The sequence below is a fragment of the Eubalaena glacialis genome, chromosome 18 (genome assembly GCF_028564815.1).
Source record: "Eubalaena glacialis isolate mEubGla1 chromosome 18, mEubGla1.1.hap2.+ XY, whole genome shotgun sequence".
Taxonomy (NCBI): domain Eukaryota; kingdom Metazoa; phylum Chordata; class Mammalia; order Artiodactyla; family Balaenidae; genus Eubalaena; species Eubalaena glacialis.
In genome coordinates this window covers 28,209,989-28,235,163 of record NC_083733.1, presented here as the reverse complement: position 1 = coordinate 28,235,163, position 25,175 = coordinate 28,209,989, and the positions used below count along the sequence as shown (strand labels likewise).

At 52.1% G+C, this 25,175-nt stretch overlaps 1 protein-coding gene across 1 annotated transcript; it reads right to left on the bottom strand.

Moving 5' to 3' along the window:
* Positions 1-2,006: 2,006 nt before the first annotated feature.
* On the bottom strand, positions 2,007-23,286 carry PLLP (plasmolipin). Its single transcript, XM_061173128.1, has 4 exons — positions 23,010-23,286; positions 6,170-6,343; positions 4,078-4,200; positions 2,007-2,959 (listed from the first exon to the last, which is right to left on the bottom strand). The coding sequence occupies exons 1-4, from the start codon at positions 23,142-23,144 to the stop codon at positions 2,843-2,845; spliced, it is 549 nt and encodes a 182-aa protein (XP_061029111.1). The 5' UTR covers positions 23,145-23,286; the 3' UTR covers positions 2,007-2,842.
* Between the last annotated feature and the right edge of the window lie 1,889 nt (positions 23,287-25,175).

Here is a 25,175-nt window from a genome sequence, read left to right as displayed (position 1 = left end):
CACTGGTCTAGCTCAGTAGGAGATAGCAAACAGCTTTACTGGTCATCTGTCTGCTTGGATTTAGTACACTGGTTTAGTACAATGTTTGATAGAACATTACTGACCAGAAACCATGGATGTCACCTCTCTAGAAAGAAATACTATAGTAGTTCAATTCCCAATGTGTACCTTAGTTGTTTTTTTGTTGTTTTTATTTTTATTTTTCAAGTAAAAATAAGAATCTCTACTGACTTTTCACTTGGCTGTTCTGGTTTTAAAGGATGAGCTAGCTCTAGGCTGTGCGTTTTTCTGTACCAACGTGGCGCTTATTAAATACTTTTGTACCATGAGTAAAATTTCAGGTGTTTTGCAAAAACAAAAACCATCATTCTAAATGAGTCATCCCTTCTTTACTATTGCTGTTGCCATCAGGTTATCAGTACTTTGGTCTTTCAAGACGAAGGCTTTTTAAAACACTTCCTCTCCTGGCCTTGCCTACCCTTCTTGCTCTTTTTATAAACGGGACTGCCCATCGCAGGCCAGGCATGTTGGAAGCACTTGATGAAGTGCACTCTGTGTTCAGTCTGGCTGCGAAAAGGCAGGTGGACAAATCCAAAGACGAAATTATGAAAAGTGAACAAAAAAGGCAAATGGTTTTTTCATCCTTTTCCACTCAGAAAAAAAAGCAGGCAAGTCCGTTGTAGCTTTATATTAGAAAACAGGCTTTCTGATTTTTTTTAAAACAAACTAGAACTCTCTCCATCTGCTCAGGAACTTAGGTCATCATGTGCCACCTTCAGAGGGGCTCAGGCATGGTCGGGATGAGAAAGCCCAACGTGCAGGCCCAGCCTCAGGAGACATTTGCCGCCTCCTATTGCTTAGGCCTCCTCAGCCATGGGAAGCACTGTTCACCCAAACTGCAGGGCCAGGGGCTAAGGACTGGGGGATGCATTGGCCTGAACCAACAGGTAGTTGTTTGACAAAGCGTGCTAACATCTCCACCAAAATAGGCTGTGTTTTAGGGTGTCAGAAGCCTGGTAAGACTTGCCAAGGGTTTTGTTTTCTCTTAAGCCTCAAAAGAAAATCGGTTGGTCTTCCTTAAAACTATCCTCTTATGGCTTAATTCTAGAATGACTATAATTTGTTATTCAAACTCTGAGACACTGCAGAGTAAAAAGGGATGCTGTTAATTGTCACACCAGGACAGCAGGCACAAACTAGGCCTGGGACCCAACTGGGACATGGGTATCAGACTTAGTCCTCCCCCACCACCCTTCGCAATGGAGTCGCTCATCCGCAACTGTTTGAATCTGGTTACATTCTAATTGTTTCCAGTTTTTTAAGACAGGACCAAGGGGTGCCCAGAAATGCCTGTGGCTTATTATTCAGAGCATGTTGCACTGTGGTGGGAAAATAAGCTCAGAAGGAGCTTATCCTCCTCTTTGCTGCTCCCCCCCCCCCCCCACTGTCTGTAGCAGCTCCGTGCATCAGGCACTTGGATTGTCTGATCTCTGAACTTCACAAACTGTCAAGGTAGGTGACATTATGGCAATCGTTAAGTTCATCAAGATGACTAAATGATTTACTGTTAAACTGAGACCCTTTTCAGAATAAAAGGGAGTGCTATTAAATTTATGCCATGACAAGCGGTATAAACGGGACTGTCCCAGCAAAGCAGGCAGGAAGTTGGTCATCCTACCTCAGGCCAAAGAAGTGGCTGATGGTGCTGAGACTCCAGAACTGGAACTGCCTTTGAATAGGCATTTGGAACCTTTGTACGGTTGTCCCTTGGTATCCGTGGGGGACTGGTTCCAGGACCGCTGGGGATACCAAAACCCACCGATGCTCAAGTCCCTTTTGTAAAATGGCGAGTATTTTGAATACAGCTGACCCTGCATATCAACTGATTGGTTGAATCCTCAGATGTGAAACCCAGGGATATGGAGGGCTGACTGTACTGACTTATGCTACAGCTTCCTGGAGTTTATAAGCATCTATAACCGTGATTCCCCAACATCTTTTCCAAATAAGTTCTTTCATATTTATTTTTGTAAAAAAACAAAAACAACAAAGTCGCCACCAAGCAAAGGACAACTCACTAGCAAGGCCTTGCTCTCCCTCCCTCATGTCCCAGGTGCCTGATTAACAGTGTCAAGGAGGCAGTAGGCATTGATGTTAGCTTTTCCCAAAGGGAAAACTACAAACAAGGGCTTGGGAAAGGGAGGGAAACCTGGATAAGTTTTTCATCATTGAGAAGTCACTTAAAACTGATTTGTTTAAAATAACTGGTATGTCTGAAATGTAGGAAAGGAAGACTATGCTGTCAGCATCATAACCCTCTTTCGACAAGTTTCCCTACAAGTGACATGCTGGCTTGGGGGAGGGTCAGGCCAGGATTATGTTTTAAGGAATCAGAACGGTTTCGTGAATTTGCTCAGCTTCCCAGAACAAAAACAAAGATAAATAATTGCTGCTTGTTAGGCTCATTCTATGGTGGGCTGCAAGTCTGGAGTCATTGTTAGTGTATTTAGTGCCAATGAGAAGGCTGGGTCCCAGCCTTGGACACCGAAGTCGTAAAGACAAAGCAGAGAGAGTCCTGTATCCCCCATCACCTTCTGCTGAATATGGAGGATGGAGAGGTCTTGGCTGTTGGCCTCTCTCCAGCCCATGCGCCTGCCAGAGGAAGGATCCTGATTCCTTGGGAGTGTAGGGTGAGCCCAAGGAGTCTGATGAGCAGAGAAGAGCAAGTGCAGTCCCTTCTGGGCTGACTCCATGCAGGGCTCAGGCTTCGGGCTTGCGGGGCCACCTGCACAGGGACCAGGCTACAGCCTTCAGGCCCAGGGTGGCCCATGGCACCGGTGGTTTAGGCATAGCCGCCAGCCATCTGACTGGTGGCTGCATTGCTGCCTACTCCTCGCCAGGCCTGGAAGCTGAAGAAAGCGCTCACTCCATAGGCAATCATCACTAAACACGAAAAGAACTGAAAGAGAAGACAGCAAAGGTGAGTCTGTCCGCAGCACGGCACACGGGGCTGGGGGCTGTGACAGTGATACAAGCACCAGGAAGGTAGATGCAGACAGTGAAACCCGGGGCCCCTCAATTAACCAGAATGAGCTGCTCTGGAGCCACACCACCTCCTCCTTAACCATACACCCATTTAACCACTGTGGGGGCTGATGGGTACCAAGTTCTGGGGTGCCAACTTTATATTCTAGTGGGGGAACCATTAACCACACCAGCAAGGTGTGTCTTAGACTGAGAGGGATAACTGGACAATGTGCTAAGAGTCACCAAGGGGTAGGAACTACTTTATAGACACATTTCAGGGATTTAGTTTTAAAAAGGCAATGTTGAGCTACCCTAGGAGTTTTCTGGAATCAATTCATAGGTATCCCTACACTAGCACCTAAGGCCACGTTCAGAATTTCCATGGTGACTGAGTTCACAGATTTCAAAACCATCCTCACCAGAAAGAGTGAGGAAACCCAAGTCCTGGTCTAACTCCCGCCCTACCCAGGACTCAGTTTAGGCGCGTCCCTTCACCTCTCTTAGCCTCAGTTTCCTGGTCTGTCGAAAGGACTGGCAGTCCCTGTCCCCCTCCCCACTGAGGGAGTGGAAGGACACAGGAAGTGCCTGCAGGGGCCCGTGGGTGAGGCGTGCCGGGTATGGAGGGGATGCTGATACTTCACTGGCTACCCGACCTGGAGCCTGAGTTTGAGCTGCGTGGGAGAGCCTGAGGATCTCCCAAATGGTTTAAACCGAAAGGTTTTTGTGCGTGCCTTTCTCAAGGGGGGAGGATAGAGCGCTTTTAACAGATTCTCCAAGGGGACATATGACCCTAAATCATCGTAGCATGACTGATTTACAGTAAATTTAACCCAAACTTCATTTGTGCCACCCAAGTATTTCCCAAGCATTCTGGTTCCTCAGGGTATGGCTGTTAATTATGGAAAACTGAGCCCACTGAGAGGAGGGTAATTCAGCATGTGGCAGGTGCCTGGCCTGGGACCAGGGAGCAGTGAGAGTCCAGGGGCACAGACCTTGCTTTGGCCCGTCTCCCCTGTAACTGCAGAGGGTGCCCCAGGGAGCCATACTCACGGAAGCAGCTGCACGCTGGTGATACTGCCCGGTGCCCTTCAGGGACGTCAGTTCAACCGAAGCAGAGCAGGTGATGAAGGCCGTGATGTAGAGAACGGTGGCGCCCACATTAAATATCATTAACTGGGGGTACGTGGGGGAGAGAACAGTCTTAAGACATGAGACTCTTCCGGTAACTGTGGAACCTCCTGGTCCCCACGAGCACATCCCTTTAGTAGCCAGAACAGGGGCTGGGGCTCAAGGATGGGGATGGAGACATGTGGGTCTTTCCCACTAAAAAGGCCTCAAGAGACAGCGGTCTACACAAGGTCAGCCTGGAGGCCATATGAGCAGGGAACGTAAACATACTGAAGGCCAAGAGATGGGGCGGGTGTGGAGGGGCTGCTAAAGTGACCTGGTCAGGACAGCAACAGTTCCACAAGGCAAAACCCATTCCTGATGGCAAGAGGCCAAACCAAGCCTGTCTCTGCATCAGCTGAAGAACCCGGGGCCTGCTCGTGTTGGCTCCCAGCTAGGCCCAGCCCTCCCTGTTGCCCCTGAGGACTTGGCTCTGAGGCTGGCCCACGGGGCGGGGGAGGGGGCGGTGGTGCCTCACGTCCCTCTCTGCCCTCAGTGGGAAGAATCTGTGTCTGCCTTTTGGCCACATCCTAGGCTCTAGGCCCCATGTCAAATGCCAGGGTGAGGACCCCTAAGCCAGGCTGGCAAGGAAGGGTCCTGGGCTGACAACCAGGCCCAGGTCCCATTCCCCCAACGCTTGGCCCCCGGAGCCAGTTGACACTCTTAGCAGAGATCGCAAACTGGTGGCCCTCACGCATGTTTGGCTCATCCCATAGATTTTTAAAAAATATTACGAACATTTTAAATTTGATTTCATACGAAAACTTTGATTTCATATAAAACTTTCAATCTTAAAATATCAAGATTTGGCACCTGCATTCCCACTAACCCCTCCTGACCTATTTCACTCACGCCTCTTACCTGCGCCCAGAAGGGGGCTTGTAGCCCCTATCCCAGAAAAGCCCAATTTGGCAATCATAATTCAGCCTCCCCTAGGAGGGTGAGACACTGCCTTGCCATTATGGCCTGGGAAAGGAGCCTCCTTTCCATCAGCAGCTGTGGCTGGGCCCCAGATCAGTGCTAAGAGACACCAAGGCCCCTCCATCTCCGGAGATGTCTTTCTTCAAGGCTCCTAGGACACGAGGCAGGGGCTGGACCCTAGCCAGGAAGTCAGGCCGCCCCCTCCTCATGCCAGGATCTTCCCTCCAAGCCCAGTGCTCGCCGCAAACACCACCTGGCTCCTGCCAGTGATGTCAAGATCTAACAAACCCAGTCTGTCTTGAGGATGACTCACGTTTCCTCAGCTTCAAAAGTCATTGAATTGCAAACAATGCTGCCTAGTCCCAGCTTTGCTTGTCTTACAATCACGTGCCTCTCTTGCCTCTCTCTGTTCACTGAAAGCCTCAGACCCCAGCTGCAGGGGTTTTCCGGGTCAGAGAAAAAAGACCTAGCAGCTTTCTCTATGTCTGGCCAGGGTACTTCCTATGGACACTCACAGCTCTGTGTGCTAAGGAGACTGACCCGGGCAAACCCGGGACACCATCCTCTGCCAGGCTGCAGGGGCCTCACCCTGCAGACAGCGGGGTGTGGGGGGTGAGATGGCACGTTGAGCCCAGCCCATCCTGCACACACCGGGCCCAGCCTCGGTGATTCCTGCCAGCTCAGCCGAACCTCCAGGCCCAGGGCTGCCAGTCAGAACCCACAGATTCAAATCCCGACTACCCCCCAAAAGGAAAAATACTTTCAAGATCCCAAATGGCCTCCGGTCTCTCCATTCAACAGCCCCTCACTTCTACTCCCTTCGTGGAAGAAAGTCAAGCCTAAGTCCTCCTGGATTCATGGCTCTCAGTGCTCAGAAAAACTGGACACCTGAACCATCAATCCTCCCTCCCCCACCCAGAGCTACAGGCCAGCGAGGACTTCAGCCAACCCCCACCTGCCACTTCTCATTTAGGGAAGGCTACATTGTCACAGCTACACCCAGAGGCAGAGGGGTCAGCCTGGACCCACCCCCAGGGTTCCTACCCAGACTCACCACCAGCGGCCAAGGCACCATGTATAGCTTCATGTGCAGCTGAAACAGGTAGAGGATGAAGAAGACGATTGTCACCAGCCAGAGGAAGACAGCGACAAACATCACCCAGCCATAGGCCGGGTACAGGTGGTACGGGGTGTCGGCAATCAGGGCCCACACCAGCAGCCCCAGCACCTGGAGGGAGCGAGACAGGGCCAGCGTCTCCCAGAGCCCCCAGCACTCAGGCTGGAGGCCACAGGCCAGAGGCTTCCAGGCCTTTGCCGTGGGGCGCCCTCTGCAGGACACATTTCTCATTTGCCCAAGAAAAATTTATTTGGCTCCTACTGCATACCAATACATACCAAGCCCTTGCCTGGTAACGTACTCCTTTCAGATCTCAGCTGAAATGTCATGTGCTGCAGGACACCTTCCCTGCTCCTCCAGTCTGGGTTCCAGAACCCTCTTCTGTGCTCACATGGCCCCCCAGGCACCCACCACCCAAGACTGTAATTCTGTTTCCTTCCCCAGACTGGAAGCCACAGCAGCAGTGCCATCCACCCTGCTGCCTCCAGGGTGAGACCCCTGCAGCCCCGGAGGGGTGGTGTCCCAGGCTTGCCCAGTTCCCCACGGGCAAGACAATGACTGTCCCATTCATAGGTGCATCTCAGCACCCAGTACAAGACCGGAGCTTGGTCAGGGGCTTAGTAAAAGCCTCTGAAAGAAAGATGAAGTCACCAGCACACCCCTGAGGGAGGGACACACAATCACAGAGTCCCAGAGGTACAGTGACCTCTGCCTGGTGCCCTACCAAGCCCCTTCCACCCCCAGCTTCTCCGACTCTCCTAATTGCCCCTCAATACAGGTGTTACCATCCCCGCCTTACAGGTGAAACTGGGCCTCAGAAAAGCAAAAGGACCTATCACGCCATTCCTATGTGGCAGGGTGGGCCCCAACATCCCTGTAGTGTGTGTAGCGGCTAACAGCATGGCCTCCGGAGCCGACTGCCTGATTTAAAACGCACTCCCCTTACCAGCTGTGTGACACTGGGTAAGCTCACAACCACTCTGTGCTCTGGACACATCACCTGTCACATGAGTATAAAGAGCATACCTACCTCACAGGTTCAGGACCCATGGGGGTTTGTACACATGAACGAACAATTCCAGCTGGGGACACTGTGCTGCAGGGAATTCTACACGGGTAGGTTGGCTGAACCCCCCCCCCCAGTGGCCTCGTGGGGAATTTGGCAGGGTGGTACCTCACTTGTGGCCGTTCTAGCCTCCCCCGAGCCTCTCCTGGCCCCTTCCCTGCTGGCTGAGACCCCATAGGCCAGGACGTCCTCCTTCACCACAAGGGCATTCATTCTCCAGAATCCCTGGCCGGCAGCAGGCCTCGGGACTGGCCACTGAGAGGGAGGATCTACTGGGGGGCTGTGGAGAAAGGCTGCTTTGCTGATGAAGACACAGAGAGAGCTGTCACTCTTCTTCCCGTGAACAGCGTGTGACACCGAGGCTCCCAGTGACCTTGCCACCGACTCGAGGATGAGCCAACCATCAGTCGGATCACAGGGAAGTGGATCAGGAGCGAAACCCACCTCTGCTGCTGGTTTGGGGGACAGAAAGTCCCCCCGCCGCAAGCTCCTAGACCAGACAGGAGAGCTGTCACCCCAGAGCAGCCAGAATGGGTGCCTGCCAGGCACCCCACCGAAGCACCCCTGCCAAGGACCAAAAGGGAAGTTTCTGTATCGATCCCCCTACACCTGTGGGGTCAGGGCAGGAATGAGCCTAGCTGAGGCCGGGAGTCCAGCAGCCCCTGTGACGACTTTCCTTTCTCCCCACCACCTGGAAGTGAGAGGTGGAGCCCTGGGCTTAGGAGTCAGGAGCTGGGCTTTCATCCTGCCTGGGCTATGGGACGCCAGGCAAGTGCCTTCCCACTCTGTGCGGCTCACCAGGGCAACTCTAGTCCGCCTGCTAGAACGCAGGCCCCCGAGGAATCCTTCTTTGGTCATCGCTGTGTCTCCAGTGCCCGGCAGTGCCTGGCGCATAGACCTGCTCGATAAACACAGGCTCAGGAGGTAACTGGCCTCAGTTTCCTTATCCAGGAAACAGAGGTCAGACCCCCGCCCCCCACAGGCGCTGTGTGTCACAAGAGGACACAGGGGTGAATCGCTGAATGTGCTCCTGGCCCTGCCTCCCTCCACCCAGGGGTGGGAGTGGGAGACTCGGGAAAGCGCCCACTCCCCTTTCTCTCCAGATTTTTGCACCTGCTCCTCCTCCTGTTCCGGGGGGGGGGGGGGTGAGACCCCAGGGACGCCCACCCCACACTGCACCCTGCCAGCCTCCCCTGCCCTACCTCTAGCCTCTAGTGCTCTCCTCTAGCCACCACCAACAGGCTGGGTGGCCCATGGGGCCCAGTTTGCAGGCGAGGAAGGTGGGACAGGTAGCAGGGCCTTGAGGGCAGTCACACCGCTGGGGGCAGAGCCCCTACCCATGAGGACCCAGAGTGCGAGTGTCTCAGCACAGCCCCCCAACCTTTTACCACCCATCCTTAGGACACCCTGCCTGAAACAGACACATCAGCGGGGCCAAGAGCCCCCAGGGCTGGGGGAGGTCACTGTTATAAAGGAGAACAGACATTCCCAAAGCAGCAGGACGCAGGACCCTCCCAGGGGAGGACTAAGCGTATCAGGGGCAGACAATTATCTCCTCACTTAAAGCAGGGTCCTTACAGGCCTCCATGCCATCGTGTTGCCTGGTTCCAACTATCTGAAAGGAAGTTAGAAAATGCGGTGAACTGAAAAATCAAGAAAGGATCGATCTGGGTTTACACTAATGTACACTTATCAATTGTTGGTATATTACTCATGGGCTTGGTCACAATAACCACATAATGCCCTCCAGCTGTGTGCCAGGCCTCAGGTAAGCACCTTCCCTTTTATTTCATTGACTTCCCCATAACGCTCTCAATAGTCAGTATTATGTATTATCCCCATTTTCCAAACAGGAGCTCAGAGGAAAATGAGTCATCTACGGTCACCCGTGGGTAAAGGGCAGGGCAGAATTTGAACCCAGATCTGTCGTTCTCTGGAACCTGGGCTACTGAGAGTTACTTAGTGATGTATAAAAAATGAGGACACTTCGCTGGCTCCCAGGGGCGAGGCCCCGCAGGCATCCAGGCTCTCTGGTCTCTCTGCCTCGCCCTCCTGCCCAGCCCTGATTTCTGGATCAGCAAGCACAGCCTCTGGGAGACAAAGCTGCCGGATAAGCAGTGGGAATTTCTGGTGTTCCTTCTGGCCTTGCTGCCCTGGCCCTGTGCCCAGGGAGCCGCCTTGGTTTCTGCCCTCCCCCATCTCAACCAGACAGACTGGTTTTTCCCATCCCCTCACCCCCAGCCTCAAGAATCTGCAGGAAGTGCCCCAGCCCAGGACAGGGCACCCCTACATGTGTTGACCCTCTGCTGGCCTGGGTGGCCCTGCATGGGGAGCTGGGCCCAGGCCTCATCTGCAGAAGCTGCGGGAGCCACTGGACCCCTCCCTCCTACTGTGGACCCCCAGTCTAGCTGGAAGAGGCCAGAGGACTTGTCTTATAGTCCAGTACAGAACAGCAAACCCCACTGTGCAGGGGGAGGGCAGTAGGATGCCAAGGGTGGAGAGCAAGGCAGGAGGCCCCGACTCTCCCACCTGCACGCAGGGCTTCACCCAGGCCCTCTTGCAATTCTGACACCCTCTCTGACCACAGGCCTTGCCGTGTGCATCCCTCTGGGTTCACTCATTCAACAAGTATCTGTTGAGCACCTACCACTGTGTGTGTGAGCCAAAACATGAAAAGCCCTGCTCTCCTGGCATGCGAGAGGTGAAGAGAGGGAGCCGTGTGACGAAGAGCAGAACTCTGTGCCTTTACCTCTGGGGGTCCCTGTCTCTTGCCTACGTGTTCATCTGTCCCCATGTTTCTCTGTGGGGGTCTACACATATATCTGTGTGTCTTACTCTTAAAGGCAGACACACACACATACACATACACATACATACACAGAACCAAACCTCATCCCCTTGGTCCTTCCAAACTCTCTGAGGCCCCAGCAACACCGCCTCAGGCATGCACTTCAGATAAACAAAGAGAACGGTCTGGAAATCTTGAAGGAAACAAAAACCAAAAAAAACCCTGTCTTCCTGAAAACCTAAAGATTTCAGGGCTTCCCTGGTGGTGCAGTGGTTGAGAATCTGCCTGCCGATGCAGGGGACACGGGTTCGAGCCCTGGTCTGGGAGGATCCCACATGCCGCAGAGCAACTAGGCCCGTGAGCCACAACTACTGAGCCTGCGTCTGGAGCCTGTGCTCCGCAACAAGAGAGGCCGCGATAGTGAGAGGCCCGCGCACCGCGATGAAGAGTGGCCCCCGCTTGCCGCAACTAGAGAAGGCCCTCGCACAGAAACGAAGACCCAACACAGCCAAAAATAAATAAATAAATAAATAATAATTAAAAATGAATATCTGCTTATAAAAAATATATATTAAAGATTTCAGATTAGGGATTTTCTCTTTAAATGATGGCTGTCAAAAAGGTCACATTCACACATGCCCCAGGACCTTTGCACCCCCAAACAAAAATTTCTCAACGACTGGATAACAGAGATATTTTTGTTAAAAGCACCTGCAGGGTCAGAGAGGAGAGGGATTAGTCACAAATGCCTGACCAAGAGGCATTCCTCACTTAGGGTGGGCCCCAATCCAGGGACTGGAGTTCTTATAAGAGGGAAACTGGACAAAGAGACACACAGAGGGAGAACACCATGTGAAGATGGAGGCAGAGATTAGAGTGATGTGTCTCCAAGCCAAGGAACACAAAGGATTGCTGGCAACCACCAGAAGCTAGGAGAGAGGCATGGGACAGACTCTCCTTCAGAGCCTCCAGGAGGAACCAACCTTGCCAACACCTTGATTTTGGACTTCTGATACTGTGAGACAATAAATTTTTGTTTTATTTTTTTATTTTTGGCCACACCACATAACATGTGGGATCTTAGTTCCCTGACTAGGGATCAAACCCATGCCCCCCTGTAGTGGAAGCACGGAGTCTTAACCACTGGACCGCCAGGGAAGTCCCTCTGTTGTTTTTTAAGAGACCTAGTCTGTGGCATTTTGTTATGGCAGCTGTAGGAAACGAATACATCTTTCTTAGCTACTCTTTGAGTCTACGAATGGCTGTTATGATCTGATTTAACTGGGGGATGTTGGCATTAACTCTAATGGAAAGGTGGTCTATTAACTCCCTGGGTTCAAGCTCTGGCCCTGCCAACTTACTAGCTGTGTGACCTCGGGCAAGTTGCTGAACCTCTCTGTGCCTCAGTGTCCTTATCTTCAAAATGTGCCTACCTCACAGGGTAGATGTAAATGAAGTAATATGTGTAAGGTACTTAGACCAATGCCCAACATAGGCTTAACATTCTCCGTGCTCTAATGTTATCACTCTGAGAGGTCAGAACATGGGTTTCCCAATCCATTCTCTGTGGCTGGTTTCCTGCAGTAGTAATAGTGTGTGCAGTTCCTAGGGGTGTGAGGCCTTGGAGAGATAATGCATCTAATAAGCACCAGGCACAGTTCCTGGCAGATAAGGGCCCTCAGCCAGTGGGGCCCCCCCGCCCACCTTTCAGATAAGGCAGCTGGGCTTATCCAAAGGCAGGGAGGTGCGCAGGTGGAAGGGAGCAGAACCCAGTCCAGCCCCACCCTAGGACACCTCCTGCAGCTACACTCCCTCCACTCTTCACAGGCTAAGGGTCCCTGGGCAGAACCCTTCACCCCTTTAGACCTCAGTCTTCCCCCCTGTACAATGGGAGCAGGGAGGTCTGCTCAGTGTTCTCCAAGGATCCCCTAAGTCTGAGGCCTGACACTCCTCAACACAGGCCTCCTCCAGGGGGGCCCACAGCCTTCCCTCCCTTGTACTTACTGGAGGGACTCCACCAATCCCATGAGCACTTGGCTAACTCCTCTCCCGCCCAAAGATGGTCACGCCAACTCTCCTTTTAATCCTCTCCACCTCCTGGGCTGAGTTAGACCCTTGTAGTTTGCCGTGTGGTCTTAGAATAGGCACCTAACCTTTCTGGTTTGTTTCTTCATCTGACACGTGAGGGGGTTGGACAAGTACACCTCTCCTTGTCACCTCATAGGTGTGTCATGCAAGTAAAATACTGTAAAGGAAAAAGTGAAAAGTTGTAGAAGTTGTGAGTGGCTAGGAGGGCTGTTAGACAGCTTAGAGGGAGTAAACCCCAGACTGCAGCGTCCACGCGGGGGACAAAACCTCAGTGCCTGGAGGCTGACATTAGGGTTTTAAACTCAGCAGCCGCCAAGGCACGCAGGTCACAGAAGTGACTAAGGTGGGCCAGGGGAGGTCTGTGGAGCTGAGAGCAGCCTGCTGGTGTCTGGGGGAACGCAGGCCAGAAGTTCAGCCAGAACTTCTGATTTTTTTTTTTTTTTCCGGCCGCACCAGGAAGCATGCCGGATCTTAGTTCCCCAACCAGGGATTGAACCCATGCCCCCTGCACTGGAAGCTCAGAGTCTTAACCACTGGACCACCAGGGCAGTCCCAAGAACTTCTGATTTTTCAAGAGACGTTAGAAATCCGAATTTCTACATGAAATCTTCAGCTTTTTAAACATTGGCAATGAAACCAAATGTTTTAGAAACAATCTGAGGGCAGGGCCCATCCAAAAGCCTCCAGGACTCCCTTCTCCCCACTGCACCATCCAGAAAACTGAGGCCCAGGGGACCACGTGAACCCTTCCCGGGGTTCCCCCTCACAGGGACACATCTGGGCAGCTGAGGACACTCAGAACTTGGCCTGACCAGGCCCATACTCCACCCCCGCCCTGGCCCTTCTCGCTACAGTGAAAGGGACTTTATGGGGACAAAAAGCCACCCATTGTGTCCCAGGAGACAAAGGCGCAGGGGACAGAGGCTCCGGGTGCCTGGGTGGCCACAACAACTCCACATACCACCTCCTTCCTCCCTGTGCAGAGGGGCCGGGCTCTAGGGAAAGGCTCCTTGGAATTCCCGCTCTGTATACTATGAGCCTTCGAGAATCCTAGGCCATCACACCCCAGCTCTACAGGAGGTGCGAGGGCAGATTCAGAACCCAGCCCGAGCCAAGTGACCCGGTCTGGGGTGGTATTTAACTCGGCCAAGCCTCCCTTTTGTTACCTGAAAAGCAGGCACGTGAGTTACCAAATCGAGTCATTGAACAAACTCTCCCGAGGGCCCGCTCTCTACCAGGAGCTGTTATAGGCCCCGAAGTGCAGGGGGGAGCCAGGCAACCAGGGTCCCCACCCACGAGCACCCAGCTCCCAGCCTGGGCTGTCAGGGAGGAGGAGGAGGATGGGAACACTGGCTCGGGGCCTGGTTCACCTCCAGGGCTTTCCAAATGCAGCCTTTATCACACTACTTGTTATTCCTGAGTCCCGAGTCTCAGAACTAGAGATGAAAGAGACTTCTGCCCCCATGGCCCCGCCGCCCCCAGAGCCCCTCATGAGGACCTCCGGCCCCTGTGTGCAGCCTGCATGTCAAGGAGCCCACTGCCACCACTCTTCCTTTGGGGTCTCTCTCAGGGTTCTAGAAAAATCTTCGCAACATGAAGCTCAAGCTGCCTCCTGCCTACCCCCTTGCTGGTTCCTATTCTGCACTCTGGGGCCAGAGACTAAGCAGGTCCCCTCTACAGAGAGGCATCCCCAAGGCCTTCCCTGGCTCCCAGAGCCAGCAGCAATGCACCCCCTGGGTGAGGTTCCAGAAATGAAGACCTGCTCACCTTCCTCCCTTTCCTCCCTTGGGGGTCTCCTGGTCCTCCCCAGAAAGTCAACCTGTGCCTCCCCAGCACTAAGACCCTTACAGCGACACAGAGCTTTCCCAGGAAGGCCTTAGTCCTCTTGAAAGCCCAGGTCAAGTCCAAATCCAGCCCCCCCCCCGCAGTGCTTCACTCCCAGGAAGCCGAACTCTCTCAAGTAAAGCACTTGGCCCATTTCACGGATGAGGAAACCAAAGCTCTCGGAAGAGATGGACGTGGCCCAAGGTCATGCACGGTAAGCGTGGGGACAGTTCTGTGACCCAGTAGATAGAGACGCCCAGAGGAGGACAAAACTCCAAATCCCAGGAGGTAGAGACACTCCCTGGAGACTAATTTGTTTGGAGGAAGCATCACTGCCCTGGAGGTGGGAGCAGAGAAGGGGCAGGGGCAGTCCTTGAACCCTGGGCGGAGAGGGATGACAGAATCTTATGTTCTCAGCACCCCAGGCAGGTCCCCGTCCGGCCATCGGCCCTCCAGAGAGAGCTGGCTGCTGGGAGCGTATGAACTTCACTAGCCTCATGAGACCTGGCCTGTCTACCTGCTGGGGAACAGGGCTGGGGGGAGGGGCAGCCTAAAGTGAGGGTCTTCCTTATTCCCTGGACTTCCTTCCTCAGACACTAGCTCTAGTCCTGACTCTGTCACTTATGTTTGGGGTTACATTGAGCAAGCCCCACCCCATCTAAACTTCGAGGACAGACAAGTGACCCCATCTGGCTAATCTCATACAGGCTGGCAGATCATCTGGTATCTGACCTCTCCGCTCCTAACTGAATGAAGCTCAAACGTCCCAGAACAGCCCCAGGTCTGTTCCCTAGCAGCTGGGTCCTGCCTGACCTTCAGCCCTGGCCTTCCTGCTCTCACCTCTCCATGAGACCCAGTGGTACCACCCTGCCCTCCCACCCCTTGGGCAAACAGGAGGGGCCAACTCAGCCCAACAGCAAAGGACCAGTTTATATCCAGGGCTGGGCTCACTGGACTGCCAAGGAAAACAGGCTCTCCCCCAACACTCAGGTTCCAAATCGCCATGGGGACCAGGACAGGACCCCCTGCAGCTCCCTCAGAGGATCTAAGAGCAGGAAATCAGGGCATAGTCCTCACTGAATTCCACCACAAACAACTCACCAGCTGACAAGGAGTAACCTGCACCTGGCCCTGATACTCCAACAGAAGCTGAGGGCATCCACCGCATGTAGACAGCTCCGCAGCCTTTACCTCTTTCCACTTACAGATGGTTAAGAAAAGGTCACCCAGACAGTAACACTGAACTCAAAGCCATTGCTTGCTGCTCTGTGATCCTGGGAAAGTGCCTTCCCCTCTCTGGGCCTGAGGGAGCCTTCAAGTGCCATCTCCATAGCTTTTGCTACACCCATAAATGACCTGTCCTATTTTTTTACCCACTATTTTCATTTATTTGAAAGATTTTTTTTGATAAGTTATTTTATTTTTTAAAATGCATAATATATATGACATGATAGGTAACAAAATGGTGTTTTTAGCATGTCTCCCTCCTCCCCTGATACTCAATTTCTTCCCTGGGGGCAACCAAGAGTGATTTCTCAAGTGTCTTGTCAAAGACTACCTAGGCATGCACACACATACACTTCAGATAGGCAAGTGTGTATATTTATATAGCCTGTGTGTATTTCTCCCAGACAAATGACAGTATTCTACACACACAGGTTTTCACCTTGCATTTTCCACTTAACCATACAGCCTGGAGACTGTCCATCATTACATACATACAGAGCTGCCTTATTGTTTTCGTTGAGGGGTAAGAAGTTATCTTTTTACTAACTGTATCGTATGCCACTGCACAAATGTATCATAATTTATTTAACTAGTCCTCATTGATGAATGTGGATTTATCACACAAATAAGAATTTTAAAAAGAAACTTTTAAATCACTATAAAGTAGAAAACCTGCATTATCTACCACAATAGAAGCTAACTATAAAATTAAATACAACAAAAATTAACAATATTAATACATCCCAGATAGATACAGTTGTCTTCCCAGGATCCAGAGCTCCAGATTTAAATTTAAAAAGTGTTGGGAAGGCACTAAAGACACTTTAGCACCCAAATGAGGCTGTCTCCTCCAGCAATCTTCCAGGACTGTGATTGACTGTGTATGATGCAACGCTTTCCAAGCCCTACATGGGAGAATTTCTTTCTTACCTCTAGGTGGGAAAGTCCTAACTCTGACACAGTTTCCAGAAGCCAGAAAGAAAAAAGGAAAAGGAAAGAAAACAAGAAATTCGGCAACATAAAAATAAGTCTTTTTGACCAAAAACAAAACAAAACAAGCAAGCAAACAAAAAACAAAAAAACACCATAAAAACACACACACAAAAAAATACCCTGAGCAAAGTCAAAAAACAAACTAGGAGAAAAATATTTGCAAATCATCTAGCACTCCTAGCAATTGATAGGACAAAGACCAACAACTTAATAGAATGTGGAGAGAAGCAAACATACAAGGAAATACAAATGGCTCCTAAACATACTTTAAAAAGTGAGGTTCTTTAACCTCACTCATAAGAGAAATGCAAAACAATGCTACCCTGACCTGCCATTTCGCCTGTCAGATGGGAGCTGTGGGGAACAGGCACTCTACGAGGAGGCTCACTGAGGGGCACAAATGTGACCTCTATGGAGGGCATCTGACAATCTCTAACAAAATCACTAACACACATAACCTGAGCCAGCGGTCCCCCTTCCGGAAATGTACCATACAGATGGGCTCAGTGACTTGGGCGAGATCATTCACCGTGACAGAGTGTGGAACAGCAAGAGTGGAAACCCAAGTGTCTGTCAACAAAGGGACGGGCCACACAACTCACACCACAGCTGCGGGATGGGCTGCTACAGAAGCAGCAAGAGAAGTGATCACGCTTCAGGTACTGAGACGAAAAGACCTCCATGACACACTTTTAAGTGAAAAAGGAAAAGTGCAGAAGGATGTGGATAGACTATAGCCCTGGAGTAAAGTGGGGAGAGGTGGGGATCTATAGCCACATTTGCAGATCTCCTTAAAGAAAGCCTAAAATGCTACAATGGAGAAAAATGGGCATGGGGGAGGTCAACTCTAACAAAAAGGGACAGAGATTTTTCACTGTGCTCTTTCCCACTCTATCTTATTCTAGACTGTTGTAAATACATTACCTATTAAAGAAATTAACGAAATAAAAGATTAAAAAAAGAAAGATACGTGTAGCTCTATGTGCAATGATATAGAACATCCCTAGGTGTATTGCCAAGGGGGGAAAAGCTTGGCAGGGCACAGGCAGAGTGCGCCTACCTGTGTTTTGATAGGTGTTATGTGTAGAAATAACGCACTGACTCACCCTGGAATGCCACACCCATGATGCCTCGGGCAAGGGCGGGGGATGGGGTGGGAGGAGTGACCCAACCGGGATGAGAGATTACATTTTCATTGATAGCGCTTTGGACTGCTGGAACATTTTTGCCGTACGTCTGTATAATTTTTTCAAAGAATAAAAACAGGCCCATCAATAGAGAAATGGCTAAATGAGCTAGGGCCCTACCGTGACATCCTGGGATAGCCCGAAACAGTTAGGAAGGAGGCAGACAGCTCTGCATAACATGAAGAGATGCAGGTGCTCTGGGTGTGAGAAAAGCAACTGAACAAAGGATACAGAATAAAACCATCAATGTTTTTTAAACTGCACAGGAAAAAGAACTAGATACACCCCAACACAGCAGTTCCCTTGGGGAGAGGGGTAGGGGATCCAAGAATAACTTTAGCCTTACCTGTAATAGGTTTTTGCTTTTTAAGGATAATGTGTCCATATATTGTCACATAATTATAAATTGATTCCAAACACTCAACACACTCCTAGCCACAATAAGTGGAGCGGGTAGGCGGAGCTAACAATACAGGCACTGTTTCGCTGGGTACAGTGGAGTAGGAAGGAAGGTGGGGAGCATGCAGGGTGGGGAATGCTGCCCTAGGGAGGCTGAACCCACGAAACTCAGTGCTATGGAAAACCCTGTGAGTCCCCAACACTGTGATCCCAATATGGCCAACCTCTGCTCACACCTCGCAGATCCCAACATCCTTGTCTAGCCAACCTAAAGAGTTGACTTTCAGCCTCTGCCCTGCCCCCAACCTGGAAAGGGGCTGCCATGCCTTGTGGGGCTGGAGAGAGAGTCAGGGTTACCACAAGGAAGAACTTTCTCACACTCCCAGGTGCATAAGGATGGAGCAGGTAGCCTTTAGAGGGACTGAGCTCCCTGTCCCTGGAAGAATGCAAGCTCATGTTGAGGACACACCCAGGGGCCTTTGGGAGCAAGTGTAAGAGCCCTAGGATTCTATGACCCTGTGAATCCTAACTGCCCTTCGTTCTAACATATACAGAGCTAGCTAAGCCCTTTGCAGGCATCAGCTTCCACATTCCTCACAATCCCACCATCACCATTTCACAGACAAGGAAACAGGCTCAGGGATATTAGGGAACTTGCCCAAGATGACAGAGCCAGGATTTGAACCCAAGGCTCTCTGCTTCCACCAATACTCTCACCACCACCCATTGATCACTGTGATCAAGTGGCAGGTGAGGCTTCTGATCTGTTTATTCACCTGCCAACTGGGAATCATGTGACCACCCCCGATCCCAGGAGACAGGGCAAGAAGGAAGGATAAAAGGTGACAAACACAACCACCCTACCGACACGGGCCATTCATATGGCTTCTATGTCCTGAGCCTCAAGGATGCCTTCTGACTGCTGGGCCTTTATACGAGGTATTCCAAGGTTCATCTGCTCTGCACCTACTTACTACCCCTTCCACATAACTAAACCCTTCAGGGCCCACTTCTGTCAGGAAGCCTTCCCTAGTGGCCCTGGCCCCTGATGAGTTCCCCTTCCTGAATTTCCTCTCCTTCCCGGTCCAAAGCACCCTACCTCCCACCAAACAAACAAGCAAAGAAACAAAACAAAAAAAGGAAGCACAGCTAGAGCCAGGCTTTGGATTCTCAGATCTGAGTGCAAATCCCAGATTGACCACTCTACCCTGTGTGCCCTTGTACAAGTTCCTCAACCTCTCTGAGCCTGTTTCCTCATCAGTAAACCCAGGTAGATCACCTTTTTCCCCGGGGCTTGGGGAAGATTAAAAAAATAAGAAAGATGTGTGCACTTAATAGCGTTCACTTTATACTTACTCTATAAAGGCTCTGGGATCAGCCAAGTTAACCACAGCTTCCACAAAGTTCCTTCACCCCCTAGCCACACAAAGATTTGCAGCATCAAAAGCTTCCAGGTTTTCCAGGGGAAAGTGGTGGGTTGGGGGGGGTGGTGATGAATTAGGAGATTGGGATTGACATATATACACTAATACGTATAAAATAGATGACTAATAAGAACCTGCTGTATTAAAAAAAAAAAAAAAGCTTCCAGGTTTTTAATGACCAAGAGCTGTCTCTAGATCAAACTTGCCTGCTTCCATTTTTGCATGCTATCTGCATAAATTCATGTTTCCCTTTTTGCCTAGGCTGCTAGGAAACCCAACAAAGAATCGACAGCCTTAAACTTGCGACAGATTCCAGATCTCCTTTTAGCTCTCTTTAAGTCAATCCCTACCCAACCCACACATACACCACCAACTTTTAAAAATATATTACGTTAACTCTTCCGTCATATGTGACTTGATATCATATTCCATCTCATGTTCTTTCTGGAGCTAGATGGGGTGGGGGGAGCGATAAATCAGTGAACACTGAGGTTGGTTCTTCAGGACGCATTTAATACTAAAATAAACAAAGAACACATCTCCTTCTCAGGAAGCTGGGGCCTTTCTACCTCCCCTTCCCACCGCCCTCCTCCCACATCTGGAACTCTTCACCAGATCCTGGGAAACAAAAGGGTCTGATGGAGAATTAGCTTTCACCTTCCCATGTACTGCCTCCTCCAGGCAGCCTTCCCTGATCCCTCCACAGGTAGCTCACCCTTTGAGCTCACAGACAAAGAGCTTCTGGAGAGCAGGCCCTGGGCCTGGGGTCTCCATCACTCCCACAACAGCACCACACCCAGTGCCCAGTAGGAGCCCAGATGAGTGTGGTAATAGAGCGCGGATCACAAAAGTCAGGCCACTCAGGGCTTAGATCCCAGCTCTATCACTCTGTGAGCTCTTGGGCAAAGAACTGACCCCTGAGCCTCAGTTTCCTCACCTGTATAGTGGAGGAGAATAAGAGAATATGAAGCTCTTGGCAGAAGGCCTGGAGCTTAGTTTGCACCTGAGTGATGGGAGCTATGATGGCTTCCCAGAAGACGTGGTTCCTGTTGAGTGGAACCCTCCTTGTCTCAGACCCAGTGGAACTGTCCGTTGCCAGAGAAACAGTTCAGGAAGCAGCTTCTCCCACAAGCCAATTGGTGAAGGCACTAAAAGGTGCAGGTCTTCAGAACTCTGATGGGAGACCCTTGTCCCCCTTCCCCCGGGCCCCAAAAGCACTGCAGGGAGGGCAGAAGAAGGCCATCCCACTCACACTCAGTCCCTGGGAGTCTAAGTGCCAAGCTCCACCACAGCTCTCCAGGCCAGTCCTGCATTCCATGGACACCTCAGTGTCTACATTTGCACGATGGGACCCAGATGCTCAGCCCACGGGGACCCCCAAATCAGAGACACAAGCCTCCGCCACAGGAAGCTACCCCAGTCCTTGCAGGCACAGCAGGGCCTTCCTCTAGTTCCCCTTATTCCAAGTTTCATTGTTCAAATGCAAAAGGGGCTGACGCTCAGGTCCTGCCTACCGGGAGCTAACCCTGGGGACCCACCAGGCAGCCTCATCCTGCTCAGCCCAGCAGGGATTCCTCTGCTGTTCCAAACCCCCTAAGGCTGCGAACAGAACATGGTCACCACTTCTCGCAAGGTATTCAAGCCTTCCGTTTCTGGCCACCCAGAAACAAGTGCTTCAGCTCCAGGGTAGGGGAGCAAAATTTGCCACCCCAAAATTCATCTCTTGGCATAATAATTTTAAGCTGCTGATCTAAGAAACAGCAGACATGGGAAAAACTGAAAACCAAGGTTTCTTACCCTTTTGTAAGAAACATTTACATGTGTAAGGGAAATCTCCATCTGTAAAGGTGTCTCCCTCACAGTACCAAGAGGTTGACCAAATCTCTAGAAATATATCATTGGAAAAAGTAACAACTTAAATCTGCATCACAATTGTTTACTGTGCTTTTCCTGCTCACCTCCCATAACTGGCTCCCCATCCTCAATATCCTCTTGTGTCTTTAGCTGAAGATGGTATTTAAGGGGAGGGATTTGGCCATTTTGCGAGTTTCTCAGTTTTTCTGGGTCTTTCCCATGTGTACATGTGATTAAACTTTGATTTTCTCCTGTTAATCTCTCTCATGTCAATTTAACTCTTAGACCAGCCAGAAGAACTAGACGGGTAGAGGAAAATTTCTTCCTCCCCTACACTGGCTAAACCAACCTGCTGGCTACTCTCCCCACTTCCCTTCCACTTCCCCAGCCCCAAGGCTTGCCCCACACAGTGGCCCGCCCTTTGAACACCCTTTCCCTACCTCTGCCTCAGATTTCAGTGAAGTCCCTGCTCAAAAGCCACCTGTCCTCCATGAGCCTCCCTGGACTCAGAACTGATCATCCCTCTCCTCTGCCCTTTCTCACCCCTGGGACTGGGACTCCCTTCCTGCTTGGCTGCTGTACCCTTCACAACCACCCGGGAGCCTAGCACTCAGCAGTGCTCCGGACCGGCTTTTCCTACCTGCAGATTTAAATAAGTCCCCAGTCGGGACCTCTCCCCCGCCCCGCCCCTCCCCTTCACAAAGAATCTGCCAGACTGCTCAGAGAGAAGTCAAAAATGTAGATTTCTGGGCTGTAGTAACTGAGATTCCAATTCCACATTTTTCCCGGGGGTGGGGACCAAGATCTACATTTTAAACCTCCGAGAGAGTCTGAGGCTGAGGTGGGAGAGGGGCCCCACAGGAAGAGATTTGAGGAATCCTGAAAGAGAGACGGCACTGGCCCAGGAGGAAGAGTGCTCACCTGCGGTAAGGAGGGAGGTTTGGTCTCCGACCCTGCCTTCAGTCCTAAACCTGGCAGCCTTGCTAGGACCCAGCAGTGGGACAGCAGGAGGTGCCCTAATGCAAAATGGATCTTGGCCCACCTCCAGTTCCCCCCTAGTCCTCTGAAAACGCACCAAGCCCCTCCCACAGGGCAGCCCCCCAGCTTCCCGACTCGCCCCAGAGGGTACTATGGGGAGAAAGCTAACACCCTCAAGTCTGAAATTGGTGTGTGGGGAGAGGGGTGTTCCCATCGTTCGGCCTCGGCTGGGGTCTACAAAGGGTATTGGATATAGAGGTGTCCTGCCTCTGGCTTCCCACAAATCCCTCTCCCAGCGTTGGGCGCGGTATCTCGGCCCCAAGGGGCCAGTCAAACCGGCCGGAAACCGGCAGGTTACCCAGTGGAAGCCAGAAGGGCCGGGCTCCCGCGCGGGAGCCCATAGGGCCCTGCCGAAGGGTCTGTTATGGACAGGATGTGCCCACTCGGTTCTGGGGTGCAGCCACGGGGAGCCGCTGGGAGCTCGGCAGAGGGTCAAATGAGAGTGAACTTTGCCTCAGGCTGGGTGCTGGAGGGCTGAGGGCTTAGTCCTGGCAGACGGAGAGCCAGAGATGGGGAAACAGAGAGAGAGGTGGCGCGCGGTGATTGTGGCTTTTGTGAGAGCTTCTGTGGGTGACCTCTTGGTGACCACTTGGGAGGGAGTGATGCGGCGCTGAGGTGGGCACTCTGACATTGGTGCACCTTGTGTGTGCTCGAAGAGGCGGCAACTAGGACGTCTCGGGGTGAGAGGGTTCCAGGGTGATCTCGGGGGCGTCCGTCCTAGAGGCGCCCCCGAGGAAGGAACGGCGCATCGGGGCGCATGTGAACTTGGGTTGGGAGTGTGCGAGAAGCAAAGAAAAAGGGCAGCTCTAGAGCCCCCGACCCCTCCTGGACCCCCGGGACACCCCGCCACCCCCCGGTCCCGGACCCCAGGCCCCAAGCGCGCGCTCACCAACTGCAGCAGCATGAGCGCACCGAGGCTGGAGCGCACGAAGCCCAGGTCTGGGCGCAGCGCCGAAACCGCGGCGCCGCCTCCCTGCGCCGGGCTGCTGGTCCGCGTGCTCACTTTAGACGGGAATTCAGCCATGGCGGCTCCGCTCGCCTCCAGAGGTTGCTCCCGCCGCCGTCGCCACCCCTCCCCGCGGCGGGTGCCGGCTTCTGCGCGGCTCCTCCGAGGGGACTCGCGCTCGCGATACGGCTCCCGGGGCTACGCGCGGCGTCTGGGCGAGGAGCCGGGAGCAGCCAGGTGCGGCCGGAATCCCGGCCCCGCCCTCGCCACGAAACCCTCCCCTTTAACCCTTCGCACACCGCCCGCCGGTCCATCCCGGAGCCACACCAAGTCGCCATCTCTTTGACGCGGAAACTGAGGCCGTGGTCAATGAGATGGCTCCACCAGAACCAGCCTAGATAGCCGCCCGTTTCTCTCCCCGGGAAAGCCGCCTGCTGACAATATCCCCCGCATTCGCGGCAGCTTTTACCGCTCCTTCGCTCCCTCCTCACCCTTAGCTTCCGAGCCTCGGGATAAACTGGCGGCCGCTAGCAGAGCGGGCAAATACCGGCTCCCTGCCGAATGCCTCTCTGGCGCTGTGTGCCCTTGGGCGAGCCCTTGCCCCTCTCTGAAGTCTCCCCGTAAAGCGGGATCGGCATCCCTGTGCAGAGACTCCCAAGGAGTCCCGGGCGACCGAGCATCCTGGAGGGGAGGGTCTGGATAAATTGTGGGTGTGCGTGGAAGGGGGAGGCCCTTTAATGACTCAGTTGATGTGGTTTTCTCTTCTGAACTGATTGAGCAGTAACTTAGAAGATCGCTGAGCCTCAGTTTCCTCGTCTGTAATATAGGGATATAAATGGACCTCACTCCACAGAGCCGCTGTGCAAAATAAATGAAATATTGCACGGAAAGCTCCTGCCACGCCAGGGGTGGGGGGTGGCGGTGAAGGTGTCAGAAGGTGGGAGATGATGTTGGACTTACGGTTTCGTTGCTCCACTTGCACCCTGAAACACGCACACACACACACACACACACACACACACCCCTCAGGCCATATCGACCTGCACAGATAATTGATTCATTTATTCATCAACCAATGATTGCTGAGACCTTACTGTATGTCAGACCCTATCCCAGGCCATGTGAATACAGCAAGCAAAAAACCACCCAAGGCCTTCTTGGATCCCACTTTCTACTGGGGGTGACAAGCAATAAACTGGAGAGAAAAAATAAGTTCAGGTAGTGACAAATCCTGTAACTAAAATAAAACAGGGAATTCCCTGGCGGTCCAGTGGTTAGGACTCAGCGCTTTCACTGCTGGGGGCGGGTTCGATCCTTGGTCATGGAAATAAGATGCCACGTGGTGTGGCCAAAACAGAAATAAATAAATAAATAAAACAGAGGAGTGTGACAGAGATGACCAGGAGACAACTTTTAGACCGAGTGGTCAAAGATGACCTCTCAGAGAAGGTGACCTTTGATATTTACTCAACTGGAGGTTCAACGCCCACTCCCCACCCCCAATGCACCTGAGACCCTCTTCTCCACCCCACACATACAGTAGGTACTCAGGGAATGAGGAGTGCTTCTTGGCAGCTGCAAAATCATTACCCAGAGCCCAGCCTCTCTGCAGACTGTGTGAGCCCAAGCGCAGAACAAGGGTAAAGCCTTAATTTTACAGTGACAAGGAAAACAGTAAGATGATTGTTTCTGAGGCAGATTCTAAAACAGTAGGGTATTTTGGGTTTGGTTCTGGTTTGGATTTTGTGTTTTTGGTTAATCCCACTTTCATTCTTTTCAAATGGCAGCGAGCAAGACTCAATCACTGTATTGTTTTTTCCTTCGACCTTTTCTTCCAAACCAACTTCACTCGCCCCCAGTCAGAAAAAGTGGGAAGGAACCTGCCCCCAGGCTGGAACCTGATGCCCACCCAGAGCCCCCACTGTCACCAAGGAAGCCCTGGGTTCTTGGGATGGGGGTGGGGGGACAGAGCCTGCTGGGGATGAGGAGGAGAGGGTCTGTCCGTTCCCAGAGCTAGTCCCCCCTCCTCAGGTCTGCGCAGGCTATCTCCACACAGATCACCTGCAGCACCTGTCCTGTCTCACCTCTCCTTAATTCTACGAAGGCTCC

Bases quoted from the DNA above. Each gene is read 5' to 3' on its own strand.
- PLLP (XM_061173128.1), bottom strand. From the start codon at position 23,144: ATGGCTGAATTCCCGTCTAAAGTGAGCACGCGGACCAGCAGCCCGGCG. The intron at 6,344-23,009 runs GTGAGCGCGCGC...CGCTCCCTCCAG, and splicing joins CGCTCATGCTGCTGCAGTTG to GTGCTGGGGCTGCTGGTGTG. The intron at 2,960-4,077 runs GTGAGTATGGCT...CTTCTCTTTCAG, and splicing joins ACCAGCGTGCAGCTGCTTCC to TTCTTTTCGTGTTTAGTGAT.